The sequence below is a fragment of the Hyperolius riggenbachi genome, chromosome 11, assembly GCF_040937935.1.
Source record: "Hyperolius riggenbachi isolate aHypRig1 chromosome 11, aHypRig1.pri, whole genome shotgun sequence".
NCBI classification, from domain to species: Eukaryota; Metazoa; Chordata; class Amphibia; order Anura; family Hyperoliidae; genus Hyperolius; species Hyperolius riggenbachi.
Window position 1 is genome coordinate 153,106,634 of NC_090656.1, and position 20,965 is coordinate 153,127,598.

General features: G+C 42.8%; 1 protein-coding gene across 3 annotated transcripts in view; it reads right to left on the minus strand.

Annotated features, from left to right (window-relative positions):
• The window catches only part of LOC137538933 (structural maintenance of chromosomes protein 2), a 73,967-nt gene that overhangs the window by 20,815 nt on the left and 32,187 nt on the right, over positions 1-20,965 (minus strand). For all 3 annotated transcript variants that reach the window (XM_068261370.1, XM_068261371.1, XM_068261369.1), the window contains exons 10-18: positions 20,669-20,902; positions 14,811-14,970; positions 14,593-14,710; positions 13,486-13,624; positions 11,911-12,030; positions 9,084-9,288; positions 8,798-8,933; positions 1,260-1,384; positions 9-202 (exon numbers count right to left, since the gene is read on the minus strand). In XM_068261370.1, the coding sequence (XP_068117471.1) occupies positions 9-202; positions 1,260-1,384; positions 8,798-8,933; positions 9,084-9,288; positions 11,911-12,030; positions 13,486-13,624; positions 14,593-14,710; positions 14,811-14,970; positions 20,669-20,902 (1,431 nt within the window). The remainder of the gene's footprint in view (positions 1-8; positions 203-1,259; positions 1,385-8,797; positions 8,934-9,083; positions 9,289-11,910; positions 12,031-13,485; positions 13,625-14,592; positions 14,711-14,810; positions 14,971-20,668; positions 20,903-20,965) is intronic.

Genomic DNA, 20,965 nt, shown 5'->3' on the forward strand with positions numbered 1-20,965 from the left:
GCACAGACCTGTTGCTTTTCTTTCATCTTCTTACTGGATGCATCTGCTTTCTTTTTGGCTGCATCTAGCTTCTGCTGAGCTTCCTTTAGCTCCTTCTCGCGTTCAGCTTCTGCATTTTTCATTTTGTGTTCAAGGACCTTGTATTTCTCCTCTGCCTTTTTCTGAACCTCCTTTGTCTTCTTTAGCGTTTCTTCACTCTCCTCTGATTTTGGAACAGAAAATTGAGACTGCTTATACCAGGGCTTTTCAACCTTTTCACTAATTGTACCAGTTTTATTGCTTGAAAAATTTCAAGTACCACCACTGCGCAGTAGATCTGACCCGTTCAGGCTCAGCGGTTTCCACCACAGCCCGAGCGACAAGCCGCTAATGCGCATGTGCGCACATCGACAAGAAGATCTTCGGGGGGTCCCAGAGCTGGATCCCCTCTACTGAGGAGGAAGGGAGAAACTTCTTTATAATCCAGAGGTTTCCCCCTCCCAAGGTAAGTACCTCCCAAGGGCACTTTTTCCTTACAGGTACACTTTAAGAAAGGGGGGGCATATGGGAGGAGGCGTTGATGGGGAAAAGGATATAAATTAGATTATTAGATTGCTAGCCTACAGATTGCAATTATTGGCAATCTGTAGGTAGATTGTCAATATAGGTAGCCTTTCCACTTTCTCCCTCCCCTGCTTCAATATAGGTAGCCTCCACCACCACCAAAGAGCTGGGTAGTGACTCACCACAAAGTTAGGTTCCCCCTTGCTCTCTCCTTGCTGTGCTGCCCTATGGAATAGTTTAGACCGCAGATCAGTGATAACCAGGCTGCAGTGAAGAGACAGCCAGGCGAACAGTGCACAGTGACGCACGTATACTTCAAATACAGCAAGTGAGCAGTGATGTCACTTCCTGTATTTGAAGTATACCTGCCGTCACTGTGCACCATTCGCCTGGGTGTCTCCTCACCGCTGATCTGAGGTCTGAAGTATGCCGCAGGGCAGCACAGCAAGCGAGCAAGGGGTGGCTGAACTTTGTGGAGGCAGGATGGGACCAGGACCAGAGGCAGGTGGGCAATTAAGTGGCAGGCAAACTTGGAGTGTACCACCTGGCCAACAGCAAAGTACCACTGGTGGTACACGTACCACAGGTTGAAAAGCCCTGGCTTATACAATATAAAGACACTGGTATATAGTAACCTTTATGCCCTAATTTCAATGGGACCAAAAAAGAACCACAAATTCTTTCAGGAATAAATAAAAATAAAGGATCGCAGTTACCAATGGTTTGCTTCAGTGATTCCAATTCTTCCTGCTGTTTGTGATAGGAACTCTGCTGCAGTTTTGTTTGAAGGAGATCAGCTTCTTCAGATTTCATATCCCACTGTTGTTTTAACTGTCGATACCTTTAAAAACAAAAATTGACTTCTTAAAGAGAATCTGTACTCTAATATTCTTACACTAAAAAGCATACCATTCTATTCCTTATTTTCTCCTGTGCCCCTCTGTGCTGTTTCTGCCACTCTCTGCTGCAATCCTGGCTTGTAATTAACAGTTTTAGGCAGCGTTTACAAACAAACTAACCAGCTTGTGATAGGCTCCCATAAACAGAGTGTGTGAGTCATACAGAGTGTGCAGGGGGCCTGCAGAGGGTGTGTATCGCTTCTATCCAATCACAAGCAGCCCTGCACATTCCACACATTCAAGCCTTAGCCCAACAGACACGACAAAGGAAAGGAGATAAGATTTATTACAGAGACAGTGCAATTAGGAAAGGCTGCAGTAAGCCAGAGCACATTAGAACAGGCATAGGAACTTATAGGATAGAAGAACTAAGGCTGAAAAATTTGTTAGAGTCTCTTTAAAGAGAAACTCCGACCAAGAATTGAACTTTATCCCAATCAGTAGCTGATACCCCCTTTTACATGAGAAATCTATTCCTTTTCACAAACAAACCATCAGGGGGCACTGTATGACTGATATTGTGGTGAAACCCCTCCCACAAGTACATACTCTTGGCAGTTTCCTGTCTGTGAACCTTGCTGCATTGTGGGAAATAGCTGTTTACAGCTGTTTCCAACTGCCAAAAAAACCATGGAGCAGCTACATCACCTGCCAACAGTAAAATTGTTCACTGGAGTTCCTCTTTAAAATGGAACTACAGTATAGTCAACATTTCCCCTCTGCTCCAACATATTAGCCACACTGTAAAAGCTTCTAGAAACTACTTTTTTTTAACAAAGGTTTATAGACTATAGCTTCATACACATACTACAGAGAACTCAACCAAGGTGAGCAATCGACACCATATCTTCTGAGAATCTAGTATGAACAGGTGTCCCACATCACTTAAAGAGACACAAGTATTTTTTTTCCTGTTTTTTTCACTTGGCTCACTGTTATCTGCATGAGCCAAGCAGAATTGCAGACTTCCAGGTAAAAAAAACAAATGGTTTATTCAGCTGAAATACACAGGCAAAATCTCACGACTTTCCTGGTCACAGTTGCCATGCAGGGGCAGGAGGAGGCAGAGCTGTTTGCAGTAGCTCTGCCTCTTGGTGTGTTGCTCCCCGCCTCTCTGTTCATTCATCCCTAATTATTCCACCCCTCATGGCCATGCACATGGCCATGCGCCCAGACAGGCGCATAGCATTACAATACATTAGCCAGGCTAGAGCCACCACCCGGAAACAGGAAGAGGGGTCGCGGCGATTTTATCCAGGAATTTTTAAAATGCTCTAAAATGATAACTAAAGGGCTCAGAATTGCTGCGAACAGCATGCTACAAGTTCTGCACAGAAATGTATTTTTTTCTTCTAAATTTAATTTCGCTTCAGACTCACTTTAAGAGACCTGGCATCTCTAATTACAGACTTTGAGTAGAGGGTTTTGTGGAGTGGCACACCTTACCGTGAGTTATTCAGGTGCATAACCTGGATGTAAAGCAGCATCCAAATATCATATACAGAAAAGTTATACGTTTGGTTAGCACACTGTTTGCAAGTTAAGGCTCCTTATTCTTCAGTGCTTTGGCCAAACACTATGTAACCAAGGGGCCACATAGGGCCCCCTTCATCAGAAAAGTGCAGACATAGAAAAGCTTTGCATGACTGCACTTTTCTGGTGAAGACGACCCTGCGGGCACCATAAACAATTGTCATTTGGTGTTTGACCAATGCACTGAAGAATAAATAACCTTAAAGTGAACCTCCGGACTAAAAATCGACTCAGCAGCACTGAAAAGGCTTGGTGTTTCTTTAACAGTTTCACAGCATCAGAACTTTGTTTCTCTTATACATGCCTCATTTTTAGCTGCACAGAAGAAAACTGCCCGGGCTTTTTTCCCCTGATGCTGTGCAAAGCATGATGGGATTTCTGACTTTGTTGTTCTTGTTCTGCTGTTTTGGTGCAATTTTTTTTTCTTTTACATTTTGAATTTGACATTTGAAGCCTAGCGTGTGCAGCTTGGAGGGGTGATCAGGACACAGGACCGTTGGAACTGTGTCTCCTGCTCCTTGTCACCTCTTTTCAACCAAAAAGATGGCTGCCCCCATGACAAAGATGGCAGCCCCCATGAATCACAAACATTTGCCTGTTTTTTTAAAACAGGGTGGGTAAGAGATTATATTACCTATCTATTCTAATTAACATAACTAATGTAACTTGATGACAGTATGTTTGTTTAGGCTGAAGTTCCCCTTTAACTTGCACATGGTGTGCTAACCAAACTTTGGACTTTCAGTAAACACAGACTTAGGGCCAACAAACAAGCACTCCATTTTCAAACTCTCCCCACCCACCGAAAGCTGCTATATGGTGCACTGCTCGGTTGTTAACTATTTGACATTCCTGGACGTGAAACTCACGTCCCGGAAGCCATGTGCGCTCCTGCGCGTCCAAGCGGCCGATCACGCGCATGCACGCGCGCTCCCGGCCAGCGGTTTGTTAGCCAGTGAATCAGTGAATCGGGCAATGGTGCCCGATCACTGATTCCTCTCCCCCGCAGAAAAAGTGACAGCTTCTCTCGGAAGCTACGCTTTTTCTGCTTCCTATGTCGCTCTAAGCGTACGTGGTACGCTTAGAGTGACGTCACTGTAAACAACTCATGGCTGCCATCTTGTGGCCAAAAAGTAAACTACATCTAAATGTTAAATAAAAATACACATATATTTACAAAAAAAAATACAATTTCAATCCCACCCTCCCAAAAATACCCACATAAAATGTTTAATTAAAAAAAAACAAAAACATTACAATTAAAAAAAAACAAAACACAAATATTTACCTAAGGGTCTAAACTTTTTAAATATCTATGTAAAGATGAAATATTTTTTTTTTTATTTTTATTATAAGCTTGTAAATAGTGATGAATGCAAAACGGAAAAAATGCACTTTTATTTCCAAATAAAATATTGTCGCCATACATTGTGATAGGGACATAATTTAAATGGTGTAATAAACGGGACAAATGGGCATATACAATACGTGGGTTTTAATTATGGAGGCATGTATTATTTTAAAACTATAATTGCCGAAAAGTGAGAAATAATGATTTGTTTCCGTTTTCTTCTTATTCTTCCTTTTAAAATGCATTTACAGTAAAGTGGCTCTTAGTAAAATGTACCCCCCAAAGAAAGCCTAATTGGTGGCGGAAAAAACAAGATATAGATCAGTTCATTGTGATAAGTAGTAATAAAGTTATAGGCTAATGAATGGGAGGTGAACATTGTTCGGATGCATGAAGCGAAAAACGACTGAATGCGAACTGGTTAAGGAATATTGGCCCTAATTAATTTCATTTTTTTTCCTAGATAAAATTTTTATATTTTAACAATAATATGCCTTTTATCCACCAACAAGCAAGAAAACCCTCAATAATAATTTGAGCAGTACCTTTTCAGCGTACTGCAATTGAAAAAAAAAACACCACTATAATGTAGGTGAAAAATATTTTAACGAAAAAAAAAAAAAAGGATCTCCAAGCAGAAAGCGGGAGAAAAGTTAATTGAATAATGGTCATGGAGTCAAAATAGCAAAAAGGGACTTTTTCTCATTAAGTTGCCTTTCCCTTGAAATTGAGCAATCAAATGTATCTGGAACACTGATCCATGTAAGAGAATACCTAGAAAGAAGGGTGAGAGTCTGCATGGGAGATCATCTGCAGTCAAATGAATCAGGTCAGCCAGCCACAGTTCAAGATGCCACTTTGGGGCTTGTGAGATTGTTGGTATTTCTTATAAAATTGTACTGCAATGTTCCTAAAGGAAATCTGAAGTGAGAGAGATATGGAGACCGACATTTCGTTTTGTTTCAGGTTTGAGTCAGACACTACTAATGCTGGAATGATCAGCAGGACTGCCAGGCAACTGGTATTGTTTAACCTCCTTGGCAGCTCGTCCATAGCCGCTGGAGGGCGCCGCTCAGGACCTGGTGGGCCGATTTTCTTTTTTTTTTTAAAAACACTGCGTGTCTTACCTGATCGCCGCTGCCCGCTGCTACCCGCCGCGTTAGAGTGCCCCCCTCCCCCCGAGCGCAGCCTGGCCAATCAGTGCCAGGCTGCGCTGAGGGGTGGATCGGGACTGCCAATGACGTCACAACGTCATCACGATCGTCGCCATGGCGAAGGGGGAAGCCCTAAAGGAAATCTCGTTCAGAACGGGACGTCCTTATGGGAATACGCGCCGTCGGCAATCGGAAGGGTGGGAGGGATGCGGAAGGGAGGGGTGAATCATGTAGCTAGCGCTAGGCTAGCTACATGATAGAAAAAAAAAAATTCAAAAAAATAGTGCTGTGCATCCATCCTGGCGCATTTAATAGAACGCCAGGGTGGTTAAAAGGAAATAAATATGGTACTGTATGCAGCTCATTTCAGGTTCCCTTTACAAGAGCTTACCGTGGTAACAGCGAGAGGTGTAAACAAGTTTATACAATCCCAAGAGATCACTAGAACATCTATCCTCCACTAATTGATCCAGATCTCAGACACAAAATGCTCTCTTCTTGCAGCGATTTGAAATCACATGGTCTATGTTTGTTCCTCTCCAGTCACATGTAGTCTTGCTGTAGATTCCATGGAGTAAACATTTCCTGGGACATAATAATGGCAGTATTTGTATAGCGCCTTTCTCCTGTCGGACTCAAAGCGCTTGCGAGGCAGCCACTAGAGCGCACTCAGTAGGCAGTAGCAGTGTTAGGGAGTCTTGCCCAATGAACTCCTTACTGAATTACTGGCTTACTGAACAGGCAGAGCCGAGATTCGAACCCAGGTCTCCCATGTCAGAGGCAGAGCCCTTAACCAGTACACCATGCCAGCTGAGGTTGCTGGCTGTATTTTCCCTTTACCCTGGGAACTTCTACCGATGACATTAGGATGCTGTGCTCCACTCCAATGCAAGTGTTTTTTTTTTGTTTTGTTTTTTGAATCATGTTACTTTTATTTACTCCCTGCACCACCCAATAATAGAAAAAGTCATAATACAAAAATCAAGAAATAACACACCAACTGATGCGTAATTCAACCATTTATTTAAAGAGGAACTGTCGCGAAAATCTTAAAATGTAAAACACATACAAATAAGAAGCACATTTCTCCCAGAGTAAAATGAGCCATAAATTACTTTTCTCCTATGTTGCTGTCACTTACAGTAAGTAGTAGAAATCTGACATTACCGACAGATTTCAGACACATCTTCTCATAGGGGGGTTCTCAGGGTTTTCTTTATTTTTTAAAAGCACTTAGTGAATGGCAGTTGCTCTGTCCAACTGCCAAAATAGTGTGCAGCGAGCAGGGAGGCTGGACAGCATCTTTGTATTAATCATTTTCAGGGAAAGTTTTTTATAAAGAATAAAGGCCATGCTGATAATCCCCCATGAAGAGATAGGTAGTAGAAATCTGACATTACCAGCAGGTTTTGGGCTAGGCCATGTCAGATTTCTACTACCTACTATAAGTGACCGTAACATAGGAGAAAATTAATTTATGGCTCATTTTATTCTGGGAGAAATGTACTTTTTATTTTATATGTGTTTTAAGATGTTCGTGACACTTCCTCTTTAAGCCTGTTTTATCAAAAAATTCATCTAAAACCAAGACTTCCAAGGAAATAGTTGGGCTAAGCGCGACGAGCACTAGCTCGGCCATTTTGTGGCTTATCTTACTACTGGGGTAATCTTTCATATTATTGTGGCGGCCAACGCATAATACTACCAACCTGTTTGGAGACTCTTCACTTATTGGGGCTACCATTTTTAGTTCTTTTCATTGGCTGAACTTTGTCTGGGCACACTTCTTAGTTTCATTTGCTTTTTTCTTTTTTCCCACTAACTATATGCACATAGCACTTTCCAAATAGCACCTTTTGTAAAATTATCTCTTACAATAGACCTGTCATTTATGTACCTTATGAGTCAATACATGATCATTTGATTGCTATTTGCACTTTCTATTTGATGCATACCCTCTTATGTTTCTTGTAATGGCTCACATCACTGCATGTATTTACACAGTCTATTAGATATTTTTGATGCCGTGTTACTATTTTGGTGGCCAGTACAGCACACATTGGAAACCATACAGAACTTAATTTTAAACTATTACTATTTTTATATTTAAAATATATTTAAAAGTATATTTTATGGCTTACCCCCTTCATGTACATCTGTATTTGAGGCTTATGGACCTTGTGGCCACACTTTAGTTTTAATAGATTTTATGATAAATCAGGCTTAAAGAGGAGCTGTTAGGTATAAGGTCTCAGAAAAAAAACACATATCAGTAGCTAAAGATTGGCTGTACTTACATTACATATGCATTTCACTGTCCACGTTTGGATTTCACAGAATTTTTATATAGTATTTGCAGAGAATGATGCTCCTGACAGCTCATGGCAGGTTCCATGTTTGTCTGTCTCCTATGAAGCCAATTCTGTCGTCATGTCCTCCCTGCTTCCTGATGATTCCACTCACACAAATGATCCGTAATGGAAAACACTACTGTGCAGTGAATATTAATTAGCCATGTGGCTAGGAACAATAGCGGGTTCATGCAGTATACTCTGCCCGGAGATTTTTCAGTGCTGTGAGCTGGACTGCGTTACACACTGTTGTAACATGAGCCTGTAACTTCTCACTAGCAGCAGAGGGGAGGACCCAAGGTGGGAAAAAGCAGCCCCAGAATGCTTTGCAGTATGGTATGCGGCCTCTCAAGAGCTTGGGTCTAACAGCCTTGCTGTTCAGCACACATCAAAAGTAAGAGATTTTTAACTTCAGTATTGCCTTTTTGGCTTCCTTCTAAACTGTTTAACACAGGAGAATAGAGGTTTAAATTAGCTTTTGCAGCCTGACAGTTACTCTTTAAATATTGTGGAATTATGCAGCTGTAGAAGTGATATAGTTTCTTGATTTTTGAATGGGGGATTTCTTGTTCTTCTCTTCACTGTGTAACTTATGATCGGGTCGAAGACCCACATCCCCTTTACCATATTCTCCATATTTAGGGTAGATACTATATTATGCAGTAATTGAAGATAACTTGCGCTGCAAACTGCAAATTGTTTTTAATAGGTTATATAGAGTAAATTAATGTTTGCCAACTCATGATACAATCTTAATTGTACAATATTACCCCTTCTATGTAATATGGAGGACTCAATACACAGGACTGAGTATATTCACTCAGTTCACCTCCCCCCAAAGATTTGACAATATTGTACAATCCAGATAGCATCATAAGTGGGCGCCTTAAATGTTCACACCTACACAAGCTGCATAATTTGAACAGAGCAGATAATACTGGGTTCCAGCAAATGTGACCACTGTACCTTTCAGCTGTATTTTTCAGAGCAGCCAGTTCTTTCTCCACATTTTGAAGCTCGGTCTCCTTAGATCTCAAATCATCCTGAACATCTTTGATCTCCTGAATTTTCGATAGCACAGAAGGGGCCTGAGAGCGAGCACCTGCCAAACAGAGACTGGGTTACAAAATAACATTTCCACATATATTGATGTGTTCTATAGGAGGTCAAACAAACATCATGCAAGCTAGCTTGTAACTCCACATCTTTTGCTTGATATTTAAGTTACTTATACATGAAAAAAGACATTTACCGCCACTTAATGTTCCTTGCGGATCAAAAGTATCCCCACCAAGTGTAACAGTTTTGGTCATTATCCTTTTGTCGAAGGTCACTTTCTTAGCATTGTCCATTGAATCACACACCAGCGTAGATCCAAAGACGTACTCCATAGCTTTTTGCAGCTCCGAATCATAACCCACCAGAGTAAGAGCCAGGTGCACGTTGTCAGGGCCCACCTTAATAAACAAAAAAAAGCCAATTACAAATACCGTATATTCCGGCGTATAAGACGACCCGGCGTATAAGACGACCGCCCAACTTTTCCAGTTAAAATAAAGAGTTTGCCATATACTCGCCATATAAGACTACCCCCTCTTCACAACCTGCCTCCTCTGTCCTCCTGGCCCACCCCTGTATACACCCTTTGTATATTACTGGGTGCTGCAGTCATCCAGGGGAGGGAAAAAAGTTCAGGCTGTGTGATTTTAGAACTGGGCGTCAGGTGTGGGGTGTCAGTATTTGTGCCAGGCAGAGCTTACCGTGGGCAGCAGCCTTGGCGGAAAGGTCCGCTCGTGTCCTGGGTCCTTCTATGTCCTCCACTGTCCCCCTGCATCATTCATGTCCGTGTCCCGTGTTTGAAGATTCAAAGCTGCAATACAGTAACTAGCATCTTGCGAGCAGCCGCTCGCATGGGTAACGGCAGCTTCCTGGTTCCGGGTCACCTGACTGGTGACGTGCGCTCCACAGTTCAGTGTCTTCCGCTTCCTACGCACATGTCACCAGTCAGGTGACCCGGAACCAGGAAGCTGCTGTTACACACGCGAGCAGCTGCTCGCAAGATGCTTGTTACTGTATTGCAGCTTTGAATCTTCAAACACGGGACACGGACACGAATGATGCAGGGGGGCAGTGGAGGACGTAGAAGGACCCAGGACACGAGCGGACCTTTCCGCCAAGGCTGCTGCCCACGGTAAGCTCTGCCTGGCACAAATACTGAAACCCGCACCTGACACCCGGCGTATAAGACGACCCCCCACTTTGCAGAAGATTTTCAGGGTTCAAAAAGTCGTCTTATACGCCGGAATATACGGTACTATAATACACGGTTTCTTCTTTTTTGACAAAGTGCTTAGCTTCATGTTAGAGCTGTAAATGGTAATTATAGTAGTATAGTAATAAGCTGGTTCGTTAAAGATCAATTAGTATCATTCCCAACTTTTGCGACGAAGATGTACATTTTTTTTTTCCATCATATCTTTGAGAAAAATAGAATTGTACAAAAAAATTAAACATCAACATTAAATGAAGTACAAACACAACAAAGATAAATTAACCAGTAAAATAATAAGCAGCAAAATAAAATATTTTGAGTTCACAATATGTATTCTGGCAGCCCATCTGTAGTCCACATTTTCCCCAAATTTCTGATTGCCCATTTTCTTGTAGATGCATCTATTCCTGTTGTCACTAAATGTCGACTGTATTTATTTATCTAGCAAAATAAGGTACAAACCATCAAAATAGCTATAGCTTGCATAAGTTAAACATCTTTTAGCTTATATTGATCATATTGTACACCAACTAGCAGTCAATAGAATTGTTAAGGATGATCAACATTTTGGGGAAAAACAAACAAACAAACAAACCCTTTTCTAAATATCAGATTAAAATGATTCCCATTTCCTTTTCAAATAGGATACAGAAGATTACAATTCCCCTTTCCTTAAAGCAGGGGTCCCCAAACGCTTTGGGTCGAGGGCCGGGTCAACATACTTCAGACTGCTGGGGGGCCCAGAGTATACATAAATTGATGTAGAAACCTTTGCAGGCCAGACAGTGAAGCATATCCAGGTGACAACCTGCAGTCCAATTAGACAACAGTGTCACCTGATATGGAATTTGATTGGAAAACAGCAAATTACTGCTTTCTGGCTTCCATGTGGATGGGAGGTGCCAGCACTGTTATTCTATATGCGGATCACCAATATTTAAAGATGTAGCTAACCGCATCTATAAGCATTACATTTTGTGTGTGGGGGGCCAGTAAAAATGTCTCGGGCCATATTCGGCCTGCGGGCCTTAGTTTGAGGACCACTGCCTTGAAGTATACACAAAGTGAAAGATATGTAGGCTGCCATATTTATTTCCTTTTAAACAATACCAGCTGCCTGGCAGTTAAGTTGACCTTGTGGCATAGGTAGTGCCGGAGTCACAATCCTTGAACAAGCATGCCGCTAATCCAGTCAGATATGAGTCAGAGCACCTGATCTTATGCATGCTTGTTGAAGTCTATAGGTAAAAGTATTAGAAACACAGGATAAGGGGGAAAAGGCAGGCAACTTGCATTGTTTAAAAGGAAATAAATATGGCAGCCTCCATATCACTCTCACTTTTGGTTCCCTTTAACAGCTTAAATTAAACAAGTTAGTCTGTCCCTCTCGGTGTTACAAGCCCTACTGCATAGAGCCAAACTAATCCATGCCATGCACTGATGAGGATCAAACAATCCGAAACAGTCTGTATGCATGTTGGATTATTATGGCTCTGTACAAATTAACAAGCTGACACATCATTGCATTCCAGCGGTTCTGGAGGTGTGTTTAGCTTCTAAGGGTACAATGGTTAATTTGCATATATTCAGCAGTGATGCACTGGGAGACATCTCAAACTCACTCCAACCTGAATTATCGCAAATTCTTTCTGTTTTAAGAAAGCAAACTTTTGTTTAAATTAAACAAATGCTAGGTTTTTTTGGACTGGTTATATAAAAGCTTTCCTACAGATTCCCATTCCTACATAAAAAAGCATATTTGTTAAGGTGTCCTTCCCATAGATCAACTAAGCAGGCTGACACTTACCAAGTTTTTGGCCACATTAACTGTATCATTTCCTAAACGGCGAGCTGAAATTTTGTTAAGTGGAATAATTGTGAGTCTCCGCTTTAGCTCTCCCTTTTCCAACAGTTTTTTACCTGTGACCTGAAGTGTTCCAAAAGACAAAATGGCAAGTTAAATATGAATAATTATTCATTAACACTGGAACATTTTGTTAGTGAGTTTATTTTGTTGTCACCTCATGCTAGTCATCTGAGTGACTTACTACTTCTCCGTTATGTATGACATGGTGGGTGAAGCAGCACAAAAGGTATTCTGCTTACAGTCCCCCATGATAAGCAACTTGTGAGGTTTGGGTCCTCAGGCCCTTTAGCAGGAGATCTAGTAGGTTCACCATTCAGATTACTGTATACATAGGGGCCTATATATAAAATTAGATGTATGCAATACTGCTAAAACAATTGTGTTTATTATTTTTCACCATGTTCCATCTCCCGATTTATAAAAGTGGAGATAATCTGAAAAGGTCACCAAATTTCAGAAATATTGCTAGAAAAGCATAATTTACATTTTTACAGTATTGCCATAGGTAAAGAAATCTGAAACAAAAAAAAAGACAAAATTAGTGCAGTTTATTTTTGAATTTTAAATGGGGAACGGTGAAAAATAGTTATTTTTTTCTTTTACAGTATGAGCCTCAGAGGAACTTGTACATCTACATCCCCAGTTTTATCTCTGAAAAGGTAAATATTAACCGTAATACACAGCATCATTAAATGAGATGATTAGGCAAAAGGGAGTACAAGCCACTATTTTAGTGTAGAACATAGAATATTTCACCCAATAGTTGCACCGGTTTCTAAACACACAGCCTTCCTGGTCTCTTTTTTTTTTTTAAATAGACCAGCAATATTGTCTTTTTTTTTTAAATTTCTTTAAGAATAATTACAGAAAACCTATGTCCCGAGAAAACCACACAGTCCAACTGTTGATAAATACGGAGATAAATGCATGGCGATAAACTTGTGAAGAAGAGTATATAAAAACAAAAAGGGAACATTTTCAAAACTGCCATTCTTCCCAATTGAGGTTTTACCCCTTGTTTGTGTAGGATATATCTGCATCTACTGCCAGCATTGGGCCCCTGAAACTGGACTAGCCCTGCCACATGTCTGCGGTTATATGGTGCAAACAAATCTCTGCACTGCAGTTTTGTGCATAAACTGTCTCCGTGTCAAATTAAAATCCCTTTAAAATGTTATTGTGTGTTTTATTGTAGTTACACTTTAATTCCTAATGTGCTAGTTATTAGCCATTTCATACCATGCACACACCATTAAATTTTTACTGGCCAACTACTGACCAATTTTACTACTTCCATGTAGTACGAGATCTTAGCAACACAAACTGCTCATAGTATTCAGATCCTGTTGGCCCTCACAGTATGTGGCGGTGGTACAATTGACCGATCATATTGTATTGTGTGTACAAACCCTTCACCTGGTACAACTGAATACAGCAATGACAACTCCCATACCCACAACAGCCTTTGTGAAAATGACCAATATCTTGTAAATTTGTAGTTGAGGAAGCACTTACTTCAGTATCTACAACAACATTGTACAGTCGCCCTCCTGCCACAACTTCTAAAGCAGTTGAATTAGAAATGTCTTTTACAGTGATCAAAGTTGCAACAAGACCCTTCACGCGGTTCTTATCCCAGTTCTTTTCTGGATCTCTGCAAGACAAAAATACAAGAAAATCACCACCACCATATATCATAGATTTTAGAAATGAACTATAAATTACTTTTCTCCTATGTTGCTGTCGCTTACAGTAGGCAGTAAACAATTAACAGATTTGACAGGTTATGGACTAGTCCATCTCCACGTGGTAGATTCTAAGTATTTTCTTTACAAAAGCCCTTCGTGAAAAGGATCTATACCAAGATGAGGGCCAGCCTCCCTACTTGTTTGCACACTATTTTGGCAGTTGGACTGAGCAATGGCCATTTGGTAAGTGCTTTTGTAAATAAAAATCTGAAAGATCTGTCAGTTTTCCACTGCCTACTGTAAGTGACAGTGCCATAGCAAAAAAAGTAATTTATAGTGCATTTAACGCTGGGAGAAATCTTTATTTTATATGTATGCATTTTAAAATTTTAAGTTTATAGTGGTCCTTTTAACATATTAAAAGTTTGGGGAAGAGCAAGGAGGAGAATTGCACAGAATGTGGAGAGCCCATGGAAATTTGTTGCAGCCATACATAGGAAGTTATGAACAAGAAGCACATGCACATTGTGTTTGTGTAGGAGGTCTGAGATACACGTGAAGCATAAAGTAATATGAAATAAAGTGGGCACTAAAATATTTATATATATATATATATATATATATATATATATATATATATATATATATATATATATATATATATATACTGCGGGCCAAGCATTAGGAGCATAAAAGTTAGTTCATGTTTTATCAGAAAAGTGCATAGACCAGTGTTTCTCAAACCTGTCCTCGTTCATGTTTTGCAGGCAACCTCACCTATGCACAGGTGGGGTAATTAGTATCTCAGCTATGTGGATTCCATGTAGCTGAGACACTTTTTACCCCACCTGTGCATAGGTTAGGTTGGATGCAAAACATGCACCATTGGGGAGTCACGAGGACAGGTTTGAGAAACACTAGCATAGACTCTTACCTGTATTCAAAGTGCAGGCTGGAGTAACGTGCCATCAGCGACTCATAGGTTTCTCTAAGGCGCCCAACATTTCGGGAAAGCTCTCTACGCTTTTCCAAAAGCTGTTCTTCCTTTCCATCTACAGAAACAAATCATGTCACATTACAGTCTATACAGGGTACTAGTAAAAAAAAAAAAATAAAAAAAAAAATCAGCAAATAAAAAAAGGGCATGTATACCTTCATAATTAAGCTTCTTAATTTCCGCTTCAAGTTTCTCTTTGTTTTTCTTTACGGCTTCAAAAGCCTCATTGTCTTTCTTGTAGCCGCTGTCCATATTCTTTACCTCAGTTTGTTTGGTCTTTAACTCTTGCTGTGCATGTTTCAGCTTCATTTGAGCCTGTACAAGACCAGCAAACTTCATTAACATCTGTCAACGCTGACATTTCAGCCAGCCTTAAAGTATTCCCAGCCAAAACTTTCCCCTCCTCAGTTTGAGAAGAGATAGTGGTTTAACAGAAACAAAAAAACCTATCTATATATACACAATAGAGTAAGTGCCTCAACCTTCAAGAAAGAAGAAGAAGTAGCGCCCTGCCCCCAGGGTCGGTCCAAGCAAGAAGAAGGGGTCGGTCCAAGCAAGAAGAAGGGGCCTGTCCAAGCAAGAAGTAGCGCCCTGCCCCCAGGGGCGGTCCTACACTTGCAGCCGAGCTGGAGGGGGTAGCGGACAGGAAGGGGGTATTGGGCACAGCAGCGGGGAGGGGGGTGGGTCGGACCCCCCCCCCCCCTCCCTCACCTGGGTCCCAATCTGCACTCCACCCTCTAGCTGAAGTTCAGCAGCAGCCGCCGCTATTAGTAAGAGACAGTGGGCGGGGATGACTCGCCTCTTCCGCGTTCCAGCGTGCGTTCCTCTGTCGCCACTTCCTGCAATGCCGTCCACTTACAATACAGTGGGCGGCATTAAAGGAAGTGACGACAGTGGAACGCATGCTGGAACGCGGAAGAGGTGAGTCATCCCCGCCCGCTGCCTCTTACTAATAGCGGCTGCTGCTGCTGAACTTAAGCTAGAGCGCAGATGAGGGACCCAGGTGTGCCCAATACCCCCTCTTCCTGCCCGCTAACCCCTCCAGCTCGCCGTATGCTACGCCGAAGGTCGGCTAGTCACTATTATTTTAACATGTTCATGCTGAGAGACATAGGCAGCAATGACAAGTAAGATGCAGAGGGAATACAGATAGCAATGCCACAATCTTTTATAGTGAAGTGGGGAAGGTTTAATTTTCGGATTTAATCGGATCGTAAATAGAATCGTAATCGAATCGCACAAAGAATCGTATCATGTAGATTGGGCTTAAAACTTCTGCTAGTATTTTACTGTACTGTGTCTGCTGACAAAATCTCTCCTCACCTCCTATTCAAGTGATTTGGATTACCTTGAAGTGAAGCAGTTTTTCCTCCGTTTCTGCCTTGGTCACAGGTGACAATTGCTGGCGATCCCCAAAAAACGTTTTTTCCAATGTATTCCAATGGTTGGGAATTCAGTAGTGCGATTGCACTATTCTGGCCGCGGTCACTCTCTAATGCAAGTAGCCATGGCCGTCCGCACGTTGGGCAAATTGGGGCATGTGCCCCCACCCCCCGGCCGTCCCCGCTGCAAGGCAGGAACAGAGTCAGACCTCCGATCAGCCGGCGACCACTAGCGCTGATGCTAGGACCTAGTGGACACCGCACTGATATGCGGGGGGACATCACTTCCGCATATGCAGCGTGGTGTTCACGAGTACCGTGCGCCCGCACTAACTGGTCGCCGGCTGATACCGAGGTCTGACTCTGGGTTGCTCCTGCCTGACAGCGGGGACGACCAGGGGGGAAGGCTGCTGGGTCGATGGTGAGCGAGGGGCACCTGTCGCTACCTAACCTGGGGAGCGCCTGTCGCTACCTAACCTGGGGGGCGCCTGTCCCTACCTAACCTGGGGAGCGCCTGTCGCTACCTAACCTGGGGAGCGCCTGTCGCTACCTAACCTGGGGGGCGCCTGTCGCTACCTAACCTGGGGGGCGCCTGTCCCTACCTAACCTGGGGGGCGCCTGTCCCTACCTAACCTGGGGGGCGCCTGTCCCTACCTAACCTGGGGGGCGCCTGTCCCTACCTAACCTGGGGGGGCGCCTGTCCCTACCTAACCTAGGAGGCGCCTGTCCCTACCTAACCTGGGGGGCGCCTGTCCCTACTTAACCTGGGGGGCGCCTGTCCCTAGATACACAGGGGGGTCCGTCTCTACATACACAGGGGTGTCCCTGTCACTACATACACAGGTGGGTCCCTGTCACTACCTAAACTGGGGGGCACCTGTCACTACCTACACTGGGGGGCACCTGTCACTACCTACACTGGGGGGCACCTGTCACTACCTACACTGGGGGGCACCTGTCACTACCTACACTGGGGGGCACCTGTCACTACCTACACTGGGGGGCACCTGTCACTACCTAAACTGGGGGGCACCTGTCACTACCTAAACTGCGGGGCTCCTGTCACTACCTAAACTGCGGGGCTCCTGTCAATACCTAAACTATCCAGGCCAGCCATCCCAGCATCACCACCAGCCCAGAATCACTGTCAAAAAGGCCACAGCATCACCACTAGTCAGGCCAGCATTTACTTCAACCAGCCAAGCACAGTCCAGCATCACCGCCAGCCAGGCCACAGCATCACTGCCAGGCCTTTCAGCCCCACATATCATCCCCAATACAGCCCAAAACAGTATTGCCAGGCACAGCAGCCAGTAGAGGAGAATTCAGAAGCCAGGTGAGAGGTGTCTACCATATTAAGGGGGCATTCTGCCTATTTATGCAAAATGCTGTCTATTTATGTTCCTCATGACTGCTGAATTTGTCTTGTTGGGGGCCTCATGGTTACTGAATTTGTCTTGTTGGGGGCCTCATGATTGCTGAATTTGTCTTGTTGGGGGCACATGATTGCTAACTGTGTCTTGTTGGGGGCACATGATTGCTAACTGCGAGACTATGGGAAAAGCTGAATCATCATCATATGAGACAATAGCATTAAACCTACTTTTTTTAGCTTTTTAAAACAGAAAATAAAACTGGGAGGTTTTAAAAAAAGTGAGTAAATTTTTCAGGAGAATGAAATGGTTTATCTTCACAGTTTATTTTCAACTTGGATTTTCCATAATGTTCATGTAGGAGTTAAAACATTTGTATTTAGTTTAACCCTCCTGGGAGTACGTTCGGGGTAAGCCGCGCAGGAGGATTTCTCAGGCCCTGCTGGGCCGATTTGCATAATTTTTTTTTTGCACTTTGCTAGCTGCGTGTGCACACCGATCGCCGGCGCTACATGATTTAAAAAAAAAAAAAAAAAACTGCTGCGCTGCCCCCTGGCGGTTTTTAATAGACCGCCAGGAGGGTTAAATTGCTGTTGGCACTTTGCGATAAGTGACTTTTGGGTTGCAGTTTGGGCACTCGGCCTCCAAAAGGTTAGCCACCACTGTCCTAATCTAATGTCCCACCAGTGCCAAGTTCATGTAAATTTGTCTCCACCCGTGACCACACCCACATTCTGGTCCATGACCACAACCATTTTTTCGCACAATGTAACCCCATTTTTCGGCATGCTACGCACAACGTGGCCCCATTTGCCGCGCTATTTCTTCCCCCTTTTGCCCCCCTGGAAAATTTTCTGCGGACGCCCATGCAAGTAGCGCGATTGCAATTAGGGCTAAGTGCAACACATGCAATAATTCTGGATGAGTTTGCACTCTAATTCAAAGTATACAAATGGCTGAAAAATGGCGGGCCAAATGTTTCTCTTTAAGTTTAACATACTCAAAAGGTTTCCCAATGTCCGGCTTCTGTCTGTAGCCCCGCCCCTAGCAGAAGGTCATAGGCACTTCTCTGATTGGAGCTAGAAAAGCACCTATAACCTCTTCTGCTAGGGTGCACGACTACGGACGGAAAACTGTGTTAAAGCTCTAAGCGCATCACTCTTAATATGAATGCTAATAATTATGAAATTAGCAGCACTCAATGTTTTGGCATTGCGCAACTATTTTTGCTAAAAAAAACAACAACAAAAAAAACCTAGCAGCATGGAAGTTGCTTCCACAGCACAAACATATGTCGTATGTCATCACTGTCACTGAATTATGCATAGGAGTTTGATACCCTGGTTTCTTTCCGCAGCAAAACCGTACTGTCGCCATGACAAGAAATTGAGCTATAGGCCTCAACTAGGTGCTTTAAATATATTCATTGAAATAAATAAAGATGTTCAATGCACCAAAAAAAATGTGCATTGTAATAAATGCAAATTTTCAATCATATGCAGTAAAAAAAAAAAAAAAAAAAAAGATAAAAACGTGTATCACTACTATTCTTTTAACCACTGCAGGACCACAGGCTTACAACCCAACCCCCATCACCCCCCCCCCCCAATTTCTGTCAGAAATTGCGATTTCAATGCGATTCACGATTTCCTTCAAATGAAGCTTTGTTCCCCATCTGTGCTTGTTTGTTCCTCCTCTGTCCCCCGTCTCTCTTTGTTCCCCCTTTGCCTCTTTATGCCTCCTCTGGGTTTCTCCCTTTCCACCTTTGTGTCTCTGTGCCCGCTCTGTTTCTCTCTGTGTCCCCCTCTGTGCCTCCTCTGTCCCCCAAGCTGCATCAGTGCTGGACGTAGCTTCCAGCACGAGTCCAGCGATGCCAGTCTATCCATTTCGCCTCCTACACGGAATACTTCCTGTATGTCATGTGACATACTTGCTGTACTTGCGTTTTGCCAAGCACAAGAGTCGGCAGATGGCGATAGAGGACAGACAGCGTTGGACTCGTGCGGAAGATATGTCCAACGCAGCGGGCCACACGTCCCGGGACTTTGGGGAAGTGTGAAGCAGCTTTTTCGAACTTCACCCATGTAGAAATGACGTGATTGCGATTTCGGTTTAAATTCGATTTATCTTTCAGGCCTATCTACGGTCCTTTGAATTTTGTTTTAAGCGGGCTCTTCAGTGCTTGATTTTCCCTCCCTCCTCCGTCCCCTTCCCACCCCCCTGCACTGTCCTCAATTGAATAGGATGGCAATCTGTCCTCTTCTCCACCTCTCATAGGCATCAGCCTATGAGAGGGCTTTGATTCCTAGCCGCTGAGGGACAGGCAAGTGTCCCTTGTACAGCGCTGCACTAGATAGGAAAAAAAACAAAGAAAAAGACAGGAGGCCAACATAGCCTGCAAACCCCCTGCCTGTTGGGGCAATCTCAGGTTATGTGACCTGTTGGTCACTTGTAGCAAGCTAGTCCACTGCCCACTAGAAGTAGCAAATCAACTGACTTTTGTGGGATGCTCTTGTGAAAGCCAATGGCTATTTAGATTCTGCACCTTGGAAAAGCTCCTACCTGCCTTTGGTATCAGTTTCAAAAGCGATAACGTTTTATGGGAATAATTATAAACAGGTCTACACCCAAATGTAGTAAAAATTTAATGCAACTGGCCCTGGAGTACAGTGAACAATATTGCAAATTCAAATAAACCCCTAATTTTGATTAGGTCAGAAATGTGTTTTCAGACCCATCTAATTATAATGGAGAAAAAAATTACACTGTTTTCATGTTAAAGAGGAACTGTAGTGACACATAGAAGATTGCAATAAATTGTTCAAGATACCCACATTTACAGAGTAATTTTCCTGGTTTAAGCATTAGAACCACTTCCTATATCTATATACTGCACGTAACCCTGCTGTCCTAGTGATGTTTAGCCTAGGCTGATGTGGAATGCCCCCCCCCCCCCCCACTACTGGGAGAACAGGTAAATTTTCTACTGGATTTAGAGCCCTCAGTAACAAACATTCAGCAGAGATCACCACGCAGGACTTAAGATGTCACCACCTGTGATAAGCTTAAGAATGTAAATCAGGGTGAGAAAATACTTTAAAAATGGGCAAACCCTGACTAAATAATGTATAAATTAATATTGTGTAAAAAAAACAAAAAAAACACATTTTATTAGGTTGTTTTCACTACAGTTCCCTCTAACACTTTCTGCATTTTTTCCTTTTAAACAGTAAAGGAGAGGATTATGAAACACAGTACCTGTTTGGCCTCGGTTTCTGCTTTGCTCATATCATTTTTGCAAGTCATCATCTGTCCAGCAAGAGTGGCTTCCTCGCCATCATCATTACTGGACAGCCCAGCAGATACGGCATTAAAATGTTGCTGAGCGGCAGTAAGGGCCTCTGCATCCTTCTGACTGGCTTCCTGCAAGGAGCTCAAGCTGTCTGTGATCTTCTTCACTTCTTTTTCTTTATTAGTCAATGTCTTGGCATCCTTTATTGAAGAAGTCAGAATAATCCCATCAGAGGCACAAATCTATGGTCTACTGTATCCAAT